This window comes from Copadichromis virginalis, linkage group LG12 (genome assembly GCF_057382275.1).
Source record: "Copadichromis virginalis isolate Kocher_CV1m ecotype Utaka linkage group LG12, C_Virginalis_male_GT1.1, whole genome shotgun sequence".
Classification (NCBI taxonomy): Eukaryota; Metazoa; Chordata; class Actinopteri; order Cichliformes; family Cichlidae; genus Copadichromis; species Copadichromis virginalis.
In genome coordinates this window covers 21629315-21654126 of record NC_140629.1, presented here as the reverse complement: position 1 = coordinate 21654126, position 24812 = coordinate 21629315, and the positions used below count along the sequence as shown (strand labels likewise).

At 43.2% G+C, this 24812-nt stretch overlaps 1 protein-coding gene across 1 annotated transcript in view; it reads right to left on the bottom strand.

Moving 5' to 3' along the window:
• Positions 1 to 24812, bottom strand: part of fam222aa (family with sequence similarity 222 member Aa) — a 51589-nt gene that overhangs the window by 22923 nt on the left and 3854 nt on the right. Inside the window, exon 2 of the mRNA XM_085475353.1 lies at positions 788 to 930. Within this exon, the coding sequence (XP_085331479.1) occupies positions 788 to 884 (97 nt within the window). The 5' untranslated portion in view covers positions 885 to 930. The remainder of the gene's footprint in view (positions 1 to 787; positions 931 to 24812) is intronic.

Sequence of the window (24812 nt, the reverse complement as noted above, 5' to 3'; positions counted from 1 at the left end):
GCCTTTGTAAGCTTGGGTAAAAACTGCAAGGTTAGTACTCCCCTGCTCTCCATCCGCCAGCCTTTTTAATCAGCTTGAGGTAGCTCGTAGCCCTGCCATGTAAACAAAGGCCAATAAAGAGTCTAGGAGTGTTAAATAAGCAGGAAAGACCTTTCCTCCACTTGTCAGACAAAAAAGGCTTATTCAAAGCTTCAGCAAAGTTAACGAGAAGTTCACCTTCCAGAGGCCTGACCGCTGCAGCTCTCTCTAATCCCAAACTGGTTAGAGCTAGTTTCGCCAGCACTCTTAGCGGTTTTCAGCCCTGGCTCATCTCTGTCCCTTTACACCATTTTGTGGGTGGACAGAGGGTGGTGCTAGGGAGCAAACAGAGCAGCTGTCACACTTTACATGCGGCCGGCACAACCAGGGCCAGACACTGTAAATGTTTACAGACCCTCAGGGTCACCCAGGGCCACTGAGGCACGTTAAACACTGTCTGTTCGGCCCTGTTGCCACGACTGCACAATCAGCACTGCTAAACAGCCTCCCTCACAATGAGTAGCCAAACAACATAGCATTCCAAGGCCTAAGTGCAAAGTGAATGAAAGTGTTTAGAATTCCTCAGAGTATTGAGAGAAAATAGTGCCAACAACAGAAACTGAAAAGTCTATTTTTTGTAACTTCTCAGTTAGGGTTAACAACAAGTTTCTGTCCTTCAGCATGAAGATCAAACACAAACGTCGTTCTCATTCCACTGCTTCAGGCAAGAATTCCTGACCTCCATCGCACCCTCTCTTTGTTAACTTACATTTCCGTCCAAGGGCTTGTGGTGGCTCCAGGGTCTTGCTGGCACACACTGGGTGCTGGGGTTGAGGGTTTTGCCTCCTCTGCAAACAGGCCAGCATGGCGAGGTGGGCACAGTACAACAGCCGGGGGAGTTCTGCGGCCAACCTAGAGTAGAAAAGGAGCAAGAGAAAGAGAAAAAGAGGAACACTGCAGTGAATTAAGCAGGATGATTCGAGGTCATGGCCGTGTCTCGTAAGGCTGCAGGAACTCACTCTGGGCTAGATGGGCTAGGTTTCTCACTCACGATTTAATTGGTAAAGCATGCCTACGGCTGCCTGCCCCTCAGCTGTGTGTTGAATGATAAACACACACCTGCATCGGGGCACCACAGTTGACACGGGTTCAGAGCACAGTCCAGGCCAGTCACTCTGCAGCTTCAAACAGCACATCCACAAAGCCATTCAACCGCATCTCCTGTCCATGAAACCATCGTCAAAACAAACACACGGGCTCACACACAAAGTAGCAATACTCAGGCACACTGAGACACATTCCTTCCAGGCCAGTGTGTACGTGGTGATTGATGGCGTTATCTATGGACAGCTAAAAAAAAAATAAAAAAATAAAAAATGGGAATGCTGAGAAAACAGCAGTCTGCCTGCAACAACTTAACATGCAACAGCTCTGGGGGACTGTCAGGAAAGGCCTGGGGGGGACTGAGTGGTGTCTGCATGTATGTGTAGCCGTGTGTTGAACCGTATGGTTGCATGTGTGTGTGTGAGCAAATGCGATGGGCTAGGAGGGGGAGACTGCCAACCGTACATCAGAGCTAGTGACGGCACTAATCAATCTCCCTCTAGGCTATAAATCTCCAGCTCTACACTTCCATTTTTCCCCCACAGCCACCTTCACTCAGGAACAGGGAAGCAGTTGCTGCTAGTTTCTTCTGAAAAAGCCCATCCTAGTCCTAGTGGAAAGCACAGGACACAGTTTTACATATATTATGCAGATACAGGTTATCATTCATTAGAAACTTATGAGTGTCAATGATGACTGATTACTTCTACTGGTTTTATAGGCCAGATGAAAACAGCTAAAGCAAACCGCTGAGGTTCCAGAAGTGATTTTATATGATAAGGATCGAGATTCACTTCACCATTGTTTACACAGCAGATACCGTTCATTTCCTGGAACCACACGCTCTCGCTGTATTGAACACTTTTGCAGCCCAGTCTCACCTACAATGGATAATGGCTGTGTCTATAAAAAGGATTGTGGCCTTAATCTTAGCTCAGCCTGTGTTTGAATGTCTTGTCCAAAATGCATCAATATAAAACACTATTGTTTCCATCTGGGCTGGTCTCCTCTCATATTAAAACAAAGAACAGAGGCAAATATTTCATCTATGCTGTCAGTGCCAGCGTCTCCCGCCATGATGCGTGGCAGATTATTGAAAAATGATTTCTCATGCGCCTGTCACAGGCTTGTCCCCTGTTATTTATTTTCTCAGTGAATCACTAAATGAACATTTAGCCACCTGCCATCAGTCCATTACTTAGTTTTATAGATTATCATTTTAATATGAAAGAATGCAATTACAATGATTACAAGATAAATTAATGGCAGCAAAGCGCCGGCTCCTGTCTCATTCATTTAAAGAATAAAGCAAAACACAGACCAGCAGTGAAAATCGTCAAAAAATTAAACCAGTCATTGAAGAATCCAAACAAATCAAGCTTGTAAATGACCCAATGTTCCTGTAATATTTGACCAAAGTGAAAAACCATCATCTAAAGCAGGCTACGTTATGACAAACACTTACAAAGTCAATTTTGTAACTTTTATTGAATATCTGTGACAATGACTTCCAAATGCACAAATGCAAATTTGTGCTACGTTATCTGGCCTTAAAACAGAACATCCCCAGCACAGTTTAGGTGAAAAAGAGGAAAATTATAGACAAAATCCTTCCTCTAAGTTTGGCAGTAATTAACTTTCGATTTGTATTTACAGGTGTATTTGTATAAACTTGTGAAATTCCCCACATATATTTTACCTTTTAAAAACAGGAGATTTAAGAAGTGCATCCAAATGTTCTACAGCCATTTAGCTTTTCGAATGATTCAAGCAAAATTTGATTAGAAGTGTGAGGGTGGAAAATGCAGAAAGGAACTACGATATGCAAACACATCTAGCTGCCTGTAATTAACACTGAATGACTTCCCTGGTTTGAATAGGCAATGATCAGAAACAGGTGTTAAATGCATCCTCCCCGCCCAGAATGCAGTCTTTCACCCATAAAAAGCCTTTTAAAAAAATAAAAAAATAAAACAGTTTTAAAGAAATTACATTTGACCTCAGACCCCGAGGCTTGTATAATGCACTTAACACTCGCATGTATTTTTAAAGCATTTTAGAAGCAGCACAAAACAACTCTTTTAGCCTGTCGGTGTGAAAAGGGTGTTCACTAAAAATGCATCTCTCTAATAAATATGAGTAAACTGCATCTTTAGACTCCGAAGACTCCACTCCCTCTTCCTCTCTCACACACATTTGCAGTGAAGAGAGGGGCCACTCTCTGTCTCGCCAGGTGCTTGAGCAAAAAAAGGTCGCTTGCAGTGCCATTTCCTCTCACACACAGGCAGGCCTGGCCTAAACACACTGGCACTTTGAGCTCATTACTGGCTATTCACATAATCCTTTCTCTGTGTCCTCGCTGTGAGGATACTAATTTCACAACAAGCCCATCCTCACAGTCCATTTGTTCAAAGATAGTGGTTGAGAGAGTGGAAAGGGACACGGTGTAGATTGAGACTAAAAGCTAGTCTTAACGGGGGATACCGCCACCGCTTTCCCCTCTCTGAAATAAAAGACAATCGTCTAACTACCCTCCATTTTTCTCCATTTGCTGCTCACCAAATGTATTCGGAGGCATTATACTTGCTGAAAGAGACCCTCTTTTTTTCAATTCAATTTCAAGAACCAATTTTCCCCTATTATTGCCGTTAAGAGAGAAGCCGAAGGTGCAAGTCTTCAGCTTGTTTGTCATGTCCCTCTTTTCCCCTCATCTCCTCCCATTAGGTTATTGTACTACTTAGCAGATGTCTATCAGTGGCAGGAAATAATCTCCAAACTAAAACCCTGTGATCCATCGTCCAGCTGCCCAAAAAAACAGCCTGTCTTCCTGAGGTCAAACCCCGTGGAGCTGCTGAAGAATGTGCGAGCACACACACTCACTGCCCCCCCCCCCAAAAAAAACCCACCTGCACTTCACTCACTCATCAAATCCACTCACAGGTCTCCTATTACACCAGTGCAGGGATATCTCAAAAGCCAGGATGTCTATCGGCTCTTTCTCGTTCTGCTAACGCTGCTGCAGGGTTTGCAATGGGGGCGGAAGATCAGTCCCATGAGATGAGGGAATAAGCCGGAATCAAGAGGCGGTGGGCTTGGCAGAGGGCTATTTCTTAGTTAAAAGGTTCTTAAACTGCAGAGGAGATCAGAAGAGATGGCTCCCTGCGCCCAAAGCTGTCTGCTCAGATAAGCATCCTGCCAAGTGCGGGGTGTAACAGGGTGGTCATGGATGAATGTACGGTGTGTGCGTGTGTTTTTTGAGGTATACATGTTCCAGGTGAAAGAGAGAGTGAGGCAGCTGATACCCAGGACATGTCCGTGCTAACAGGTTTTCATCTTAAAATTAAAATGTAAAACTTTTGCGGCTTTTTGCCTAACATCCAAACTACTTTACCTTTTTTTGGGGGGCACTGAAAACAGAGATTTTATTTGAATTTAAAAACTCTCAGACTGTGTTTTAGTCTGAAGTAGAGAAACGATGTTGGAGACAACATGTGCAGTTTGATTTGAGTCCTCGTCTGATTCATCACGCTGCTGTCACATTACGCTTTTCATCAGTCTTGACTACCAGCGGTTATTTTAACACGGTACATCAGGTGTTGCTGACCTTGATTTCTGTACCATCAGAAATCAAGATCAGCAATGTGCTTATCATGCTGGCTCTATGTGCCGGTGGCATGCAGTGTTCATTTTTTCAGGAGTTTATTTATGAACAAAGGTTATTTCTTTGCTGGTGCAAAAATGCTGATCTAGTTATAAATATAAATACATTAAAGTTAAAGTAGCCTCAGGGCCGGGTACTTATGGCTCTAAAAATATATCTCAAGTGGCAAAAACTATCCAAATTAAATGCATGTCCAACCTGAACTGTTGGCTTACTGTGTAATCAGATGGGTGCTGGTTTAAAATACGTTTGCATTAAATGTGAACCGCACTTCTGCAGCTGTTTGTGTTTAAACAGCATTTATCATGTGTAAACTCTTATTTACTGCTATATGAAAAGTTTATCAGTATCACAGGATTTACGCTCATATAAGCCAGTCTGCATCTCCAGCAGCAACATTCTGTATTAATACAGGGCACGCGTATCAAGACTGAAAGCTAGCATCTGGCTGTTGGGGTGATTAACAGGTTTGACTGCCATATCCAAAACCTAACTAAACTAGTCCGTGGCTCCTATAACTGTAACCGCTTTCTTGTAACAATTGATTGGAATAATTAACAATGTATTGATTGGATATCAGCCCGATTCTGACAAAAAGCTGCACTGGTTACGGCCATAATGGCTCCAATCAATCACTCGAGTTCTATTTTGTCCCGTGTTTACTACACTACGCTTCAGCTGCAGCGCACTCGCTCTCACTCACTTACGTTCAGTGTAACACTTGCTGGGAAGCTTTTATTGCACTTACAGCAACATAACTTCTTGTTGTCAACTCTGCTTCTATTATTTCACTTCACCTGTGTAGAGTGAAACTGCTTCCTTCCTTCCCCGAAGAAACAGGTGAAGTCGTAAGTGATAGCCATATACAGAAGCTTATTTATCATAATTTTTTGTTCTCATTTTAATACTTTATTCCCACTGGGTTATTATTATTATGATCATTGTTTTACTAAGAAATACTGAAACAGTAAATTTATATTCTTGGATGTATCTTATTTAATTTTCTTGTATTCAGTGTGTTGCAAAATAAAGGTTTGTAGTATGATACAACATCAGCACCGCTATCTGCGAGAAGCTGATTTCATGTTTTGCCAGTGTTAGCGGGCAAAATAAACTATTTTCCAGCTCTAGTTAATGTTGCTGTTGTTACCAGTTTACAGAAAACTTCTCATCAAGCTTCTACAGTTAATCGTCTTAAGCGTCAGCAGTGAAAATTTCCCCTCCCAGCAGTGGTTCGGGAGCCTGGCAGACAGCCTCGACAATAAGCGGGGGGCGTGGCTTCAGCCTAATTGAATGGTGACCCTGCAGTCTCACTATGGGACGCCCCATGCAGTGCTTTTAACAAGCTGCTGTGTCTCCCCTCTTAATAAGCCCAAACAAGTTAATCCAATCGACACACTCAAACCCTTTCTTTTTCTTTAACAAGGCACTGCCTCTACCCCGTTAATCCCTGGCTCCCCCCTTCTCCGTCACCATACCCTCACATGAATGGAGGGAGAGTGAAAGGCTCCATTAGGGAGGACTGGCAGTAAACCCCTTTCGGCTCGGCACTTTCCACACACCAGCATTAAATTATTTGCACTCATACTGTATATTCAAACACCCACTCACTAATGCTCACATGTATCCGACAAAAAAAAAAAGGGGTCTATTTGGATGTGGCACACAATGAGAGGGTTATGTTCGCCGACCCTGATCCACATAGACAAACCAACAACAAAACCACACACAAACAAAAATTCTGAGGGGACGTTTGCCGACAGGCACGCACTCTGGGACATGAAAAAGGCATTGTTAACAAACCCTCCCAGCTCCACAAACAACAGCCACTGATTCCCTAACAATACAAGCCCCTGGATGCACTCACCCACCAGCTCTGTACAACCTCACACCAGCGCGATAAATAACCTGCACAACAAAAGGCCATTGTGTGTAAAAGCCAACAGTTTGGGCATTATTGCCATGATATACAGTGTTGGAATAACATATTGGCAGCAGAGCCTTATATATAATAATGCAGCATGTCACAGTTATTGGGGCTTATACGGCCTTGTATGCCGAGCAGTCATATTTATAAGAGGTTTCCCTGCAGATGAAGGGCAACTTGGCAAAAACACTCAGCTGTTAGCTTTCCATATTCCAGTCAGCTTCAATAGCTTCGCCCATGGGATGAAGGGTGAGGAATGTCTGGCAGTCCAATAGCAGCGAGTCGTCTGTCATCTCTAATCAAAACACGCATGCCTAGACTAATGTCAAGCCTATAATAGCAATGAGGACTAATTGACTTCACAGCCAACTACTGCATCTTTGTGCTGAGCTACGTTTCATTAGTGCTAAATAACAGCCTCACGGAGCATTGAGCTGTTACGTGGCAACTAAACTCCAGTGTTTAAAAAAGAGGAAAAGAGACTGAAGTTCAGAAGATAGTAAATGTATGTCCACACAGACTAAGGAGCATTTAAACCAGTTATGAGTGGACATATTAAAAATACTCTCATTTCTCCAAATGAACTGCAATACGAGAGTAAAATCTGAAGGTGGTTCAAGTTGACTTGTCAGGCAGTGTTTCCACCAGTTTGCGCTCCTATTCTAGGAAGGTGCACTGACAGACACCTGCCTAGAGGTTGTTAATGTTTACCATTTGCTGGGTTTAATGTCAATTATTATAAGTATGAGACCGTGCAATCTTATAATCAAGCCGTGCAATCTTATAATCAAGCTGTAAATTCTTCCTGATCTTGTTCTGAGAATATTACACAGCAGGCTGTAAAAGATTATTAAGACTTTTTTAAGAATGTGTCTATTTTCCTGACTTATTTGGCAAATCCCGTTTAGTCATTTTGCATGCACATCAAGCTTCATTTGTCTTTTCAGACTGTTTTTAGCTGCGAGAACTTGTTTTGTGCCTCCCTCATAGTAATTGCTTAATAATCACACTTGATTTGGTAAGTCACATTAGTATTCGAAATACTGGTGTTGTGTCAACATCAGCACATTAATTTGCAAAAGGCAACACGCTCCCTCAAAAACCTTACCCAGTATCGTTATTATTTTCTATTTTTTAACAAAATCATCAAGGTTGTTTTATCTTAAAACATAAATATTTAACATTTCTGGATAAGAGGATCCACTAGCCTTTAAACATACATCAACTCAAAGATGAGATGTGAAACAATATAATCAACAACAGACCAAATGCTCAAAGGAAGGCATCGTTTTATAGATGGACTTTTTACCATAATTCTGACAATAATTCATGTTACAGTGTTGGACGGTATTGATCCCCCCTCACAACTTTTGTTCTTCGCTATAATGCACTCCACACTTGTCACGTTAAAGACGGTAACATTGTATTGATTGCAACACGGTATATTACACTCTTGTAGAGAGATTTATTCACTAACTGTAGGGTTGGCGGTTTGATCCCTGATCACTTGCTATAATGTGTTGTTTTTCACTTACACCTCACAGAGAAAATCCCCGGTTTCAAGAGATTTTCACTCTCATAAAAGAAAGTAACCGTCAATAAAATAACTGACATTCATCTTACATTTATTTGACTTAATACAGTGCTTGGGATGCATGCCAGTGCTTTGTATTGACTTGAATTGTTATATCACTAATCTCACTTTTCTGAAGCCTACATATTTTTTCTTGTTTCAAGAAACCTTGCTAAAGCATCTGTACTGGCAGATAATTAGACTTATTTCTAGTGGGAATTCTTCTCTAATCAAGAATTTAATTCTTATATTTAGTTATTTATTTGTTTGTTGTTGCCGCGAGCAGACCAGCTCGCATAGTTCGGCTCACTCTTTGCACCTGCAGCTGTTCCTGCACATGGAGTTCATAACATGCTCCGCTGCCTGGTAAGGTTTCGAAATAAAAAATGTCCCCACATATCCGAAACATTGTAAAGCACGGCCAATCCGAGCTAGTGAGGACAACAATGTATAGTGCGCCGCAGTACTAGGAAGCAATCAGTCTCCAGTTCTCAGAGGTATTACCTGTGCAGCTTTCGGTGGGACTTACCAAAGCATTAGTCATGTAAGGCTTAACATTACTGCTCTTTTTACACCTACAGAATGAGTGATCACCGCGGAGCTGTTACAGCAAGCCAAGCACGATGAGTATGACCTTCACATCACATGTGACAGTGAAGGGGCCTTGAGCACCGAGGGGTTAAGGACATTGTTCTTGACAGAGTCTGCCAACTTGCGAAACGGTTTTCTTTTCAACAGGCCTGAGAGCTGAGACAGTTTCTTCAGCCTCGATAAACATGAGTAAAATGTAACTGAAATATATCTAATCAACGGTTAATGTATTCAAATAATAAATCATTAAGGGAAATGTGAATATATACCAATCAGATACATTTCATTTGAACAGATTTTATTCAATTTAACATTTTACTACACAGGAACTGTAATTTTGGGCATAATTTGAGTTTAACGAATTCTGACCGTGCTTACTGATCAAACAGTAAGAGTTTGTGTTGATTGAAGGGTTTGTTTATTTTGTGTAAACAACAGTACAAACGGAATACCGTTTTAGCCTTTAGAAAAGCGTCCTTTGCACTAATAGCCGACCGGGAATCTGCCCTCATTCATTTCAACCAATGTACTCTTCCAAAATGACAGAGTCCCTGCGCTCCTGCTCAAGCCTGTGGGGGACTTTGAGCAATGAGAGTGTGGCTTAAGATTGTCAGACAAACCACAGTGGAAACACATCCTGTTCCCCGCTTATTGTCTCAGCCGTTGTTGTTTTTTGTTATATTGTTTTACAAAGCAAAAGGATCAGTTGTTGTTTCATACCACTTTCACACACAGACCCAGCTAAATGATTATCGAACAATGTAGAGGCCGACTGTAAAGTTGATCCTGAAAAACACAGGGCAACTGAAATGGATGATCTTTAATTAACTAAAGTTTAATCACACATTCAAACTGCATATCAATCCAAAACAAACAAACAGAATGCTTCTCCATGCAAAACCCAGGAAGCATGTCCAAATATAAACCAGCTCCCTCCCTGCTAACTTCAGCAATATGTGAAAAAAAACAACGATTTTTTTGGTTTTAATGCTGGGATTTCTGTTTTCCTCCATAAACCTTATTACACACTGTTTGTAAAGCATTGTTGATGTTGCAAAATTTCTTATCCCAATGTGACACAATCCTTTATTGTCCCAGACAGGTCCATTCATGGCTTAACACAACAACAATAAAACAAGGGCTCTTTTTTCCCCCCTTTCTAACCATCCTATAGTGGCTCACTTGAATATTCAAATGTTCATTGTCTTTTCTGCGTTTTGTTCATTGTTTGTTGTGCTGTCATTCCTCAGCTTGGCTCCTGAACTTCAAAGAAAGGCTTATGTCAATTTATGATGAAATGGAGTGAGCAGGCGAGAGGCAAGACGGAGAGGGAACGAGCGAGAGAGAGAACCTTCATGCAAAACGGCCCTGCCTCAGAATGTATGCTTATTAATGGGTGTTCAATAAATCAATGGAATATAATTAAATTCAAACAGTGTGATTTCTTCTCCGACTCCAAATATCACTCTCTCTGCAGGGCCTAAGGTGACCCCAATTCCCATGGTCCAAAGGACAACTCCGCTGTCTTTCACTGGAGGGTGTCACAGATCCAATACTAAGTCATGCATAACATTAGCGTGTTTTGAAGCCCACAAGGCAATCAAATAGTGCACCGTTGAAATGTTGACACTGATCTCATTTGATATATCTCAAGTGTGACAAAGCCATTTTTGCTCTGCTGGATATTAAAGACTTTAAAAGAGAGGATGACACGAGTGCTCACAGCTAGTTTGGAAAAGGAAACAGGCAGTTTTTGCCACATATTTTCTCCGTATTGCAGTTTATATCGCTGAGGCTCAGCAGTCTCTCTTTTACTCCATAATGTGTGCCATCCAGCTGTTGTCATCTTTTTCCCTCTCGAAGCTGGCCCCGACCATGCCAGCAAAGGGAATCCAATTGGACAGAGTGGGAGGTGAGTCTGCGGTTGGTAATCACCTGCTGGCTAAAGGCACAGATGGCACAAACATCAGCAAGATGTTCATGCAGCAGCGATCCAAGAAGTCTTTCTGACAGGCTGACAAACAAATACAGAAACCTGAGAAACCCACAGGAAGCTGAGGAAGCACTGCAAGCAGGTTTGATGCAGAAAGTTGGCAACCTGGGAGTAAGTGAGCAACCTGAGGTGCCAAGCACTGATCCCTGTGCTGTTTTCACAGGCAAGATGCTGATTGCAGATTTAAAAATTTAGACTCTTTGCTCAACAAGAGTAGCCTAATAACGTACTGTGCTGTGAGCCGATGGCAGAGTTAGCAGCACTCATGCAGGCTGACTTCTTCTTCCTCTGTGATTTTATTTAGCAGACCAAACACTTGCATTCTGTTTCAGGTTTTAGGACTGCACTTCAACGAGAACACGACTGTAGTACATCTGTTAAGATTTCTCCCTGAGCTGCCATGACTTCTCCTGACACGCTGGAGAGAGCCCATTTAAGTTTTCACTAGGATTAACAGGCGATATATTTAACTACAACAGTTTGCACAAGCATGCAGCTATCGCTCCAATCAGGTGTAAAGCCTGTTAGCTCTTCTCTCTCAGCTCTGGATGAAGGAAGTTAGACGAAGTCATTTAGTTTATTGATGTTGCTGGCAGAGATTTTTTTTTATTTTATGGTAGTCAAGGCTCCCAACACATCAAACATATCAGAGTAAAAAGGCCCCAGAGACATCCCTCTTCTTGAAGACTCCCCAGCAGATGAGCTCCTTCTGCTGTCTGTGTTACTGCTTGGTGCCGTGGTTTGTCCTTCACAAGAGACAGGTAACACTGCCAAGACCCAGTAATTAGTGCAGATGGAGACTGTAATACTCTCTTCCCCTCCCTGCAGAAATGCCAAGGGAGGCAATCTATAAATTCCTGCATATTAATGCAATTTAAAACCACTCCAGACACCTTGCTGGAGGCATGTGATAAAAAGGGTGAAAGCCAGACTATGGCACAGAGCTGCGGATATGTCGCTGACATCAGTACCGTCTCAGCAACTTTGTGACCTAACACAAACCGGAATAGAGTCCCAATCTGTCTCCTTTCTTGGAAAAGGCTTTCCAAATCCTGACCTTAGGCCTTACAACTGGGTCTCTATCAATAATTAAATGGTAATCTAAAAACCCATTTTAGTTAGGTCATCTTTCTGCGCCATTGTCCCCGCTTCTCTTCTTCCTCCGTCTATTTTTTCCCGTCTTTCCGTAAGATCTAGTTAGAGATTCCATTAGCATGAGAAAGCAGGCTGGTAATTGTCTTCACCCTACTGAGTGATCCCTGGATAGAGGATTAGGCAGTGAGAAAGCCCTATTTCAACTTGGAGCACAGATGCTGCCCACAGCCACCCACTCCAGATTAGATTAGACTGTGGAGGGATGAAACCAACTGGTAACTTCAAGCAGCATTAAACAAAAAGCGTGGACAGGAGGTTAAAACCAAACTTTTGTTCACCTTTCAGCACCAGCTGTGGCCACCTTGTTTCCTTTTCTCTCTCTGTGTCTCTCTCTCAGTCTAGTCTTTTTCAAAATTTCTCTTTTAATCTACTAATATGCTTTTCTGTTGAAAATGGGGATTGTGGGAAAGGCAGCTTATAGTTTCTCTCTCTGATATACACAGAGTATTTAGAGCTGAATCTCCCTAAATCATCCCCCTGGGCCACCCTGTCCGTCACTAATCTGCACTCCACCACCCACTCATAAGGAGGTGTCACATTTCTGGCACTCCTCCATGGGATATAAGCACTTCAAACACTACAGCTTCTCCACTTGACCTTTCCACGGAGATGATCGATTAAGCCAGTTGGATTTATTCCATAAACAGGCAACCATTACATCAGAAAGGCGAGGAATTTACCTCTGAGGCAGAACTTAAAATCCATATAAGCTTCATGAGGATTCCAATTTTTATTGGCTTTTTCAATCCACGTCTTGGAGAACATTAATAACCACTGAGCTTTTTCGGGAGGCTGTTACCGTATCTGAACCGCAGCAGTTCTCCGGCTGTAATTATCGAAGCAAATCACAATGACAACAGAGTGAAATTCAACCGCTATCTGTACTCCATAAACCTGATGATGCAGGAAAACGATTGAGCTCACTGCACTGCCGGGGTAGTACGAGGCGCATTATAAAACAAGGGGAAATTTAGCCCTGAAAAATTCAACGCCGCAAATGTGGCTTCCTTCTTTTAAAAACGTAACAAAAAAACAGAAAAGGAAACAAAACACAAACTGATACTTCTTTAGTTTGCTGTTTAGGAGGCTCTGCAGGGTAAACAAAGGAGTATAAGCAACAATAAAAGCTTTATTACACTCAGCAGAAACTTTATTAGGTACACCTGTGAAATCTAATGCAACAGCTCTACCATAAATTTGTCTGGAGACTCTATTATGTTGCACCCCTCACATTAACCGGGCTGAAAGCATATAAGGAACAATGTAGTCTAGCTCAGGTGTTGGGCTACATCAAAAAAGTGTAAAAGTAGACTTAAGGGTGGAGCTGCTGAACTGCATTGCATAAGACTTCATTGTCTCTAGTGAAGAAGAGCTACAACCCTGTAGCTTTCTTGTTTTTATGCTTGAATACCTTTTGTATGCTTTCAGTACAGACAAGAAACAATCTGAAGTGAATCAACAGGGTGAAGACACCTAGTAAGATGAAAAGTATTTCGGTGGCAGTACGCTCGAGTTAACAAGCTCAAATTTCATTTGTGAAAGTTAAAACAGGAACTCTAAAACCGCTTTCATTTAGCCAGAAAAGCAGAGACCTCCATCGAGGAGCTGGACTCCTCCTGTTAGTGATCACAGTAGCCAGAGAGCTCTGCTTCAGCTCTGAGGGACTCCTGCTCTATGGTAATCATATCCTATTTGAATAATGAGGCAATACCACCACTCCTGCTGCCCATTCCCCCTGCATCCTTGACTGGAGTCTTTGATAGACACTAATTCTAGCTCCATCTATAAAGCTCCTCTCATGCATTTTTAATAGAATCTATTACTTTAGGATTAAATTATAAAAGACTGTCCTCCTTAAATTTTTAATAGTTTGCATAATTGGTATCAGGGCCTGAATGCGGACCATAAAAACCCAGTTTGTACAGGGCTAAGCTGCAGAACGAGTTAGACGAAAGCACAAAACACTGTTGCACAAAAAGTGCATGGCTATATGACACTATTGCATGCAAGCACACATCTGCACACACATCGCAGCGTGCATGTGAGCGAGGCTTTTACAGCTTTGGTTTCACTGTCGCTGTGAATACGATGGCGCGACCTCTGAGGGAAGGGCACAATAAGGTCAGGGACCACGAGAGATACTCTTGGCTGCTGACTCCTGAAGCAGCCTGAGGCAGGAGGAGTCACTTGAAGGAAACTGGAGACATGAACCAGGTGTCCACAGACACCTGCTGCCAAAGATGTGACCACAACACTCACCAGGGCAAACAGCAAAAACTACTTAGCAGGTTTACAACCTCCCTTTGTCCCCACAGTCACTGATAACTGTGTTCAGTCAGCGTAAATGGAAATGTATTTCCCCTCTCTGTTCCTCGTCGCAGGCAGATCAGCCACAAGTTAAATGTCATCTGCGCTCTCTCACTCTCTACATCTCTAGCTCGGCTCCTTCCAATAGCAGACAGAGCATACAGGAGAACAAATGTGTCTGAGACATCGCCTCCAAACTAAAGCCCCCTTAGAAATCTATGCACGTCACCAGTCCCCAAATTAGCACCACAGGGACACCCTCCTCACCGCCCCCGCATGCTAGCGGCAGCTCTTTGGCATATCTGTACTGGGGAAAATATTTCACACTGTATGAATTATTAAGTGAGGGGCCAGTGCTAAGCAGTGTGGAGATAGACCAGTTATTCACAGCTCTATTGGGACGGATGCGTCGGAAACCCGGGCCGCTCGCCTATCAGATCGTTTGTCACGAGCAATAGACAATTTACAATGAGAGAATTTTTCAATTTATTCGTTCTGCTGTCACTGCACTTTTCCACCTCCACTCATTCCACTCGACAACCCCCCCCCTCCTTTAGTTCCGTCTCTTCTGGTTGAGGGGGCTCCATGCCCGAACCACCCGCGCGCTTCTCAGTCTGATACTGTTGCTCACTTTGTCTTCTGCGAGGGGAAGTCTGGGAGTGTAACACATGCGTAGAAGGCACGAGGAGAGGGACTGTGCTGCTTTAATCATCTTAACTGAAGTAAAGGTGTGTTAAGGACATGCTGTGTTACCTGAGGGCTCTAGGTGATGAAGCTGATCTGTGGCTCTGTGACAGGGGAAAGAACAGGAGACTAGGGGGGAAGATGCTTGGCTGTGCCTCTTCAGAACTTTTTGAGTACTTCAGAACTTTTTTTTTGTCCCTGTGTGATAGGGGCAAAAGAAAGACTTAACTGAACCAAACTGCAAGTCAACAGAAAAGAACCTTACAGAATGCATAGATGTGACAAATACTATGATTGGACCTGTATTGTAATAAAAGACTTAAAAAGAAAAACACATCTAGAAGGATTTTTTTTTTTAAGTTAATGAGAATCTTCTTCAGGAGAAAGAAGAGGATCCCACCAGGCATTTCCTCTTTCACTTAAGTGGAAATGCCAAATAACAACTCCCACACAGAAAGACAGAAGACCTCAGCACAAACGTCTGGCAGAATGCAATTTTACCATTAATTACCGAAGCCACACATTTCGTTTTTGTTCACAAATACCCTCCGTTAAAGAGGATGAACTGCAGAACAGACCATGCCCGAAAGCCCAAAGCAGTACTCTTGCACCATTTCATGTTTCCAAACCTTTAAAAAAAAAAAAAAAAAAATAGATTCTGTCTCTCTAAGCTGAATATACAAGAGAAACAGAACATTACATGAGCAGCTTTGTTGGTCTAAATGCTTATGGAGTGCACTGAGAGCAGCAAAGCAGCCCAGAGTGTTTCTTTATCGGTGATGTCCTTTGAAAACCTGATGCAGACGGGTTGCACTGAATAGGTCTTGATGTGAAAGGCAGAGATGTTAGATAAATGTGCTCATAGCCAAGGCCTTTGCCCTCTTCCCGATGACGCGTTCTTTTACTCAAATACCTACTCCCCCTTTACATGCAAGCACACACACACACACGGAAACACAGACGAACAGTGCCAATAATCCCACTGAGGGCAGCATTTGTTTGGGGACAAGGTGACCCTGTTGCCTTGGGGCCTGTGAACAGGCACAATGAAGGCCTCTCATCCTGCACACACCCAGCTGGCTGTGTTGGGCTGACGATGGGTGGAGAGGTGAAGGGGAGAAGGGTGGGGTTGTGAGAGGCATCGCAACACCCTTCGTCTGCAGTTTTAAAACTCCATTCAGGAAGCCCCCCTGAGATAGCTCTTTTCACACCCTTCACAGACGGAGCAAAATCCCCGCTTGTAACCCAGAGTCACGCAGTCAACAGATGGAGCTGCTATTGAGTGAAGGATCGCGGCAGCAGAGGCGGCTCCCCATCCATCCCCGCTGGAAACAATGGGGCAGCAGGTCAAGAGTGCCGTCTCCAGGAGGAGGGGTCAGGGAGGAGGGGCGTGCTTCGACACAGTTGAGCTATGCGAGCGCTTTGAAACCGGAGGAACTGAGAATCTTTTGGGGTAACGGACAGAGGGGAGGAGGCTCGCGGCTACGTGCAAGTCGCCAAGTTCCCGGGGATCAGGCTCAGGTGGAGGAGGATTGCGTGTGAATCTGGGACAGCAGTGTTTGTGTTTAACCTGCAAACAAGAACAAAAAGACATCCCTATGCACACACATTTGCCTGTTCAGAAGAAAACACAGACTTACAGTTTAACATACATTCCAAGGACTCGCACTTATACTCGCTCATCTCGTTGCAAACACAGCCACGCGTAAAGAAAAGCGGACCTCATTTTTGATCAAAAAAGAAAAGGAAATACAGAAAAAAAAAACTCAGTGCAATGATGCTTTATAGACAGAAAGGCGAGAAAACGATTGAAGTGCCCCGAAGACATTTTTTTCCATAAAATACTAATGTGTATACTTTTAAAGTTCGTGTCAAGTATTACAAAAGTGGGTCAGAGAGCTTTCTAGTTTTGAAAGCACACAATTAAAAAGCAAACACTTCTATTCAACTATTCCTTATTGTTCAAGCTCTCAATTTTCTCACAGAAGCATCACATAAGATCAAAGTTCCAGACTAAAGCTTATATAAATAGTGACACTAAAGTGCTCTGAATTTATTAATGTTTTGTGTGTGTGTGCTTTTCAAATGTACCGAGTTAACTGTGTGAACCACAGAGGAAAACTATGAATAGCTACATGCTGAATCGCTCATGTGTGCGTGCATGCACAGGTGCATGACCACACAGATCAGAACAAAGCACTCGTGGCTTGCTTTACAGGGGAAAGTATATCCATTTTCATTGACCAGAACTCTGGCTATTATTTTGCTCTGACCTGGAAGTCAATTAGTCAGCTAGGTTGCACTGCCTCGCTGGATTTCTATGACTGGAGCAGAGACAAAGACACAATCAAGGTATACAGTGATCCCACAATTTCAGTCTCTTTTATATGGCATGAACATTTCTGAGGGAGAGAGAAGCCAAAATACTGCTGCCACATGCTCCTCATCCTTGAAAGGTTTGGTTTATGGGGCCATTTTGCACAGGAAGGAACTCATTATAAAGCAGAGGGTGTCAAGAGCATTGCAGCAATTCTCCATTAACATCCACTTGACAAGAAAGTGCAAAAAAAAAGAAGAAGAAAAAAGAAGACTTCCTATCACTCGGGATGTTCACAAATCGCACCTAATTAAACACAAAAGCCTAAGTCCATGAAATCAGAGTGCAGAAAGCCATTTGAAGACAGAGGTGAGAGAGAGCGTTTTCTTGGTGGCAAGAAACATACATTGCAAGGAGGCCACAATTTCATTCATGTTTGCGTCTCCTTCAAACAAATTGTCAGCTAAGTACACTGGGACAAAGGGCTGAACTGTTATTCTACCTTCGCTAGGTCACATCACAATACATCAATGGGTTGCCATTTCAGAATATGCTGCTGTTATGCTATTTGAGCCCAGAATTGAAAAAAATAAAGACTATTCCAACCATGCTGAAAAGGATCAATAAGCGCATAGAAAAAGAAAATGGCCATAAACACAGAGGCTTTTATTCAGAGTGCCACAATGTAGATGAAAGCACAGAATGCACCTGGAGAGCGAAGCTGAAAGAGGCAGAAGACAACAGAGCCCACAGAGTTATCAGGTGGGTCCAGAGAGCGTTATCTATATTCAGACCTCGGGATCATCCATCTCCGCAGCACCTATTAGAGTTCTAATATTGTAGGTTTTAAGGAGGCTCTGCTTTCCTGCCACAGTGAGACAGATTCAGCACTGTTGCCCCCTTTCCCTTTTCAGTGTGGTCTCACAAGGTCCTCTTGGTTTTCTACAAACAATACTGCTGGGCTGCGGCCCTTATTTAAAAGATTAATAGGATGCTGTCTTGGCAGAGAAGCAATCAGTGAGGTTTCTGTGACAGCAGAAAATGTGTGAAAACAAGGGAAAGAGGAGAGACCATTGTCACGGTTACCAACTGGCTGCTGGAGCTCAATTGAGATAGCTGTGGCTTTCAAGCCCAGCTGTCAATCACAGCAGCGAGCATCAATGGGGTAAATTTAAATGATAAAACGATAAGTCATGAGCAGGCGATTTCGCTGTCATCAGGACGGGGGCTGCTTCAGAGTAACTCACTATGGGTGCAGAGATTTCACTGCAGCCATATGGAATTTGGTTTTGCATCGAGTTGCTGGCTTCACCCCTCAATCATGACAGAATGTGTAATCACCAAATGTCTTCCTCTCAATCCCTGTTACAATTGGCAGCACAGTGCTGCCACTAGAGATGGGGGAACAAAATGGAAAGCTGACTAAATGACAAGCTTTAAGTGACACTTAATTTGAGATACCCCGGCATTCTCTCAGCTCCAGTAAACAGGATCTATCAAACTTCGCCCACAGACTGTATGACTCCGCAGCTGTCTGTGGGGAGAGGCACAGTATGCCTGAGAGGCCCCCAGCTACCAAGAGTGATGATAAAGAAATCAAATCCTTAATAGTTCCTAAAACACTCCAGAAGAGCTATAGGAACAATTAGCACACTTTCAAAATGTGTACATTTGCATTGTCTGTGTGTCTCGAGGATTTTCGACCTCTGACGATAAGCATAGACTGTATAAAAAAGATGAACAAGGCCACTGGTTTGTGCACTCCCTAAATGCTGATCATATCATTTTTTTGAAATCAGATATTACATATAAGGTGTGGATCTGACTGAAAAATCCAGGGACACTGCTGGCCACCATAAAGCATAAACTTGACGTTAAAGCACGCTAAGTATAACGGAGCCGTAACGTATAAAATTCACATCTTGTATAAATAAGATTTGAAACCAGCGACTGACACCAAAAAACAGCTGGAAAACTGCTAATCATGGTCACAGATCAAGTGAGAAGTCGGTTTGTTTACCCACAGACTTTATACAAACAGACTTCTTTTTCCACCCCAAGAAGTCGCCCCCTGCTGGCCATTAGAAAGAACGTAGAGTTAGAGCAACTCTGCATTGGCCTCACTTTTCAGACCCAGAGACTATGTCCATCTTTTATTTACATTCTGTGCAACAAACCCATTAAAAAAAATTAAATTAAAAAAAAAAACAAAAAAAACAATACTTGGAGGTCATATCACACAACGTACAAGGCACATCTATAACCACACATAGACACACAGAGATACACAGAACCTCTGTTATCAAATGCCCCTAACTGTTCAAAAAGTTATTTAAAACCCGTGTAACAGAAGCTAATGACAGCCTTAGAGGAAATGACAGAGTAGGGAAAAACACAAGTGAGCTGGTGAAGAAGTGAGAGAAAAACACTTAACAGCTGTTTTCTCCCTTCTTCCCTTTGCTCATCCCAGGAGAGAGTTCCACACGATCTCCCTGATCCTAGTTTGTGGCTGACAGAGGGGACCGCAGATCTGTTCATCTCCCCACTCACATGGCTCTGTGCGTCCCCCCCCACCCCCGCCTGCCTCGCCATCGTGCTCTGATGCCAAGAGGGAAAGATGGTAGAGAATGAGGAGGGGAAGCGGGAGTGGGGGGGGGGTCTACATCAAGGAGAGACTCTCCCAGTGGGTTCTCGTCAGTTCCAGGCCATTGCACCTTGTTCGCTGGGATTTTGTTTACACACACACGCACGCACACGTGTGCACAAGAACTCACACACACATACATGCGGAGGCAGATGACTATTAATGGATACAATAATGCAGAGTCGCTTTTCAGTTTTTTTGGGCTGCACAGTCACGTGTTTTGTTTTTAACTACTGTTGTGACAACAGGAAGCTTCAGCGGCAGATCACTGTAAGTCACTGACAAAGAAAAAAATAATACAACAGTCTGAAGCCTCGCAGAGCTCATTTAAGTGGCACAGAAGCAGATGACATTCAATCAAAACCCAGTGATACGGTTGATGTGGTCAGCGGTAATGTGTAGCCAAAAGGCCTGACACACTTCCACGGTCTTCGGGGACAAGCGGGGAACGGCAGGCTGCCCTTGTGTGTTCAGTCTCTACAGATGTTGCCTTGGAGAGCGGCTGACTGGTGGGCTGCCGTGACAGCTGGACAGCTGTTCTATAGATGCAGCTACAGAAGCATGGCACTGAGATTGAGGGGGAGGATAGGGATGTATGTTTAGTTTATCTGTATGAAGTTCCCAGGACATACGAAGCTGTCAATTTTAGCATTGGTGCATGAGCCCGGATAAGAAAAGATGGCACCGAAGAGGATATGGAGAAAGAGCACAGATGGGCAAATATCAGACGCGGCTGACGATCTATAAAGAAGCTCCAATAACAAAACAGATTTTTTTTTTTAAGTGTAGATATAATACGTCAATCCAGAAATGAACAAATACACCACCAACTGGCTACGCGAGCGCAAGACAAAGCATTTAATTTGATCCACAAGGTCTGTTTAAGCAGCCGTGACTTTTTATCATCATAAACAAGTAAAAGTTTAATATGAACTTCACAGGCGTGTTCAAATGATTCAAATCTCATGAAAGAGGAAAGGAAAGAAAAAAAAAAAAACTGGGAAGATTAAAAAAAGAAGAAAGAAACAGAAACAGAGAGAATAACTGGCAGATAATTTAAAGGACTCTGGAATTTGTGCCAACACCGAGGCTGCTGGTGATGAAAGGCAGCTTAAATTGGGGGTCATGTTCAGATATTACACCTTTACTCTGCCACTTAAAAATCCAGTAACCTAAAATTCAAACCTGCAAGAGAACAGTGCGAGTAGACTGTATCTATTACAACAGAACTGCTTCAGACTAAGATCTGAAAAAACAGAACAGATGAAAAAAAAGAGCTGAAATGTTGGGAAACACTCCGCTGTATTAAATGTTGTCACCTGCTGAATAAACACGCTGTAAATCATGAGTTAAATAGCTGGGACGGGTGCCAGTCACCACTGCCAAAGCTCGAATTTGTCCTTAGCGGGCCAGACTTTTCATTATACCATAAAAGGTCAGCAATTTGTTCAACTCAATAAAAAAATGTTAATAAAACTAAGAGCTCACATGAAGCAGCCCTTGATAGCTTCTGGTCGCTCATCAGAAAACATGAAAGTGTGTGTCTGTGTATTTGTGCATCTGCACCGTCACCAGTGTGGCATTATGTCGGTCAAAGGTCGTACAGCGGCAGGAAATATAGCTTTGGCCTAGTCGTAATCCAGGCCAAACTCCAACAGCAAAAGCACATACAAACACTTTCCTACAAACACACATGAATGCAAGTGCAATTTTGCATTGCACAAAAGCCGGGAGTCGATAAGCACCACCACGCAAAAATCCCCAATTCCAGCTCACACCCTCCACCCTACTGTGCTAAATAAATGAAAAGCCCCATTATAATTATATATGAAATCTTTTAGAGGAAAAAAGTGATTACTGTGGATGCAAGTCTGGAAGTGGGTGGGGGTGGGTCATTGCTAAGCAACCAGTCATTATCCTCCAGAGTAGAGAGCGAGGTGACCGGCCATCCATCTAACTCCGGTGGCTTGCCTGGCTCCTGTGTACCCCCCCTCGCCCACACCACAAACACCTTCTCTTCCCCTTCTTTCCTCCGCCACTCACCCTCTCTGGCTCTCCCTCTTCCTTGCTCCCTCACTCTCTCTCTGCCGTCTCCCCGTCCGAATACAAACAGAGATAAAGAACGCTGCAATCGCTCTTGACACACAAATAGGTTAACACAATAAAGCCGGCTTTGCCTGGCTCACTCGAGGGAGGAAAGCAATTCCAGCAGCAGGCAGGAGGTAATAAAACAGGGCTAGGAGTGTGTGTATGTGTGCGTGTGTCCATACATGTCCTCATGTCAATGTTCCTGTGTTTTTGTATGTGAATGGAAGCAGGCACACAGAAGCTCTTTGGCCCCAGGGCCTAATATCCCAGGGATTTTCAACCCTTTCTTGACACAAATAATACCAGGAGAGAAAATGACAGAAATTCCAGGGTGCTCTGCCATTTAGATTAAAGGAATGGTGGTTTTATATTAACAGTATAGCTGACCTGCATGATCCCTATAAAAACATTCTCCTACGGGTCATATGGCGGCTCTTTTGCAAATGGTCTCTGCCTCGCATGGTTAAAATTCAACAAGTAAATTGAATGAGTTTTATCTGTGCAAGCCTCGGCTCACTCTCCCTGATGCGGCTGCCAGGCCTGGCAATAAATGATAAAAATCTCCAGAGTTTTATTAAATCGTGTTGCATTCACGCTGAACTCGGGGAAAATGGCGAGGTGGCTTCTGCAATTACAGTGCAGACCAGACAACATTGTTTTCTCCAGTCAGTGGAAATTTCATTACCTTACAGCAACCGCCTTAGAATTGGGTAATAGCCTCTTTTTGTCACAGACGTAAGCCGTCTGCGGGAGGTGTGACACCCCCTTAAGTGTTATCCATTTGCAACAATATGCACCAAGCCAGTCGCAGTCCGGATGCTGGTCAGCATAATGTACAGCGTTATTCAGTGATACGGTGGAGGAAGAGAACGGACCAAACAAAAAAAAAAAAAGAAAAAGGAAAGCGGTCAATAGCTAATTCCTGAAATGACTGTGGCGTAATCAAAAGCATTGAACCTGGATACATCCATGCAGCTGACATATCTCTCCTCAGGCTACGCATGCCCCCCTTCTCTGGCGTGTCAATAAATAGAGAGAGGGCTAGCACATTTGGCTGTGGATGGACTGAACTGTGAAGAAACCCCAATTAAAGCCTCTAGAAAAGTTTCACACATTTAGGTCATACAGGACAACCATTTGTAAGCGTCAATCAATTCCCCCACATTTTTACCCGCGGCTTCTTCAACCAGCTAATCAAACAGCAGAGATGTAAAGTGGTGGCCATTGTCAACAGGGAATAAATTACCAAAGCATGAAGAGAAAACATCTTATCTGTCTGATGTATTTCCTGCTTCTGCAGAAAGCTACAAAGCCCAAGGGAGAGCAGTCAACCAAAATGCAGGGAGAGATGGAGATTAGGATGATGTGCAGTTCCTTGTTCCATTAAAGTTTGATCTTCCTCAATAGCCGAGGAAAATCAGATATCTCCCATTCAAGATTAAAGTACACCAGCAGAGAGGCAGAGATTAATCAGAGGCCTGCATGAGATAAAAACAGCCTTGCTTCTGGCATGGAAAACAGTGGCAATAAAGAGTTCAGCTGATAATATGAAACATGGCGAGGCACAATAGCAAATCAAACAGCATGTAGGGGCCTCCAAAACAAATCAAAGCACCGACTAGACTGCGATACAGTGGCTGAAGAAGTACAGCAGGGGCTGATCTGATAGTAACCAAGGCCTTCATTTTATTACTGTTTAAGGTTGAGGAGGGCACGCTGTGGATTTTCCCATGTTGCTCTCTGTCGCCAGCCTTTCATTCCCTCTCCTCCTCTTCTCCTTGAGATCAAATGGCGCTGGGGTGATTTCACAGCAGCCTGCACTGTCACCCAGAACAAATCAATGTGACCATGAGGAAGGCAAGAGCGGCATTGTTTTTAAGGAGAGCAAATTCGCTGTTGGAGAGCTTGTCAGATTTGCTTTATTCTCCTTCTTCCCCCCAAGAAGTCTTTGCAAGGAGCATGCCACCCCTCACTTTACTGCCTGTGCTGTGGAACAAACTATAAACTGCACAGTACTCTGGCTCGCCATATGACTGTACTCATTAACCACGTTTGAACAGCACAGTTCCCGCTCACGATATTGCACAAGCGCCAAAAAAAGAAATAAATAAAATGGGCTGGGTGTCCCTAACCTTTAGAAATGAAAGACTAGACATTAACCTCGAGCCCTGCTGAGACGTGACTTCCATTCTGCCTGACGGAGGGGCGAGAGGGGAAAAGAGAGAGGAGGTCGGAGGATCATTGCTGTCCGTCATGCGCTAAGTGGTTGCAGATAACCCTGATGAGGAGCTGCCAAGGTCTCATGAGCAGAGTAGTGAGCAGGTACAACTCACAAAAATAAGTGAAAATGATCAGTGGGCAGAGAACCGACACCCTTACCAGAAACACAGAAAGAGTGCACGCAATCACACTGCTGTAACTTATGTTAGAGTAGTTCTTCTGCATCACACAAAATCAACTTTCATGTAAACGCTAGAGCGCCTGTTTATAAAACCAAGAAGCTTGCACTGTATTTAAAATTTACTACCACGTCTCACTTAATGCTTTATGATGTATAAATGGAATCTCACTCTGGCATCACATTTCGCACAAGTGTTGATGTCATTAGGTATAAAGTGCTGTGATTTCATTCGTTTTTACAAGGCTAGCAGCATGAAGAGGTTTTTCTCCTACCATATACTGTATTATGGAGTATATGGTTGATAAAATGAGTATTTCTTCTTCTTCTTGTTCTCATTTTTTGATTACTG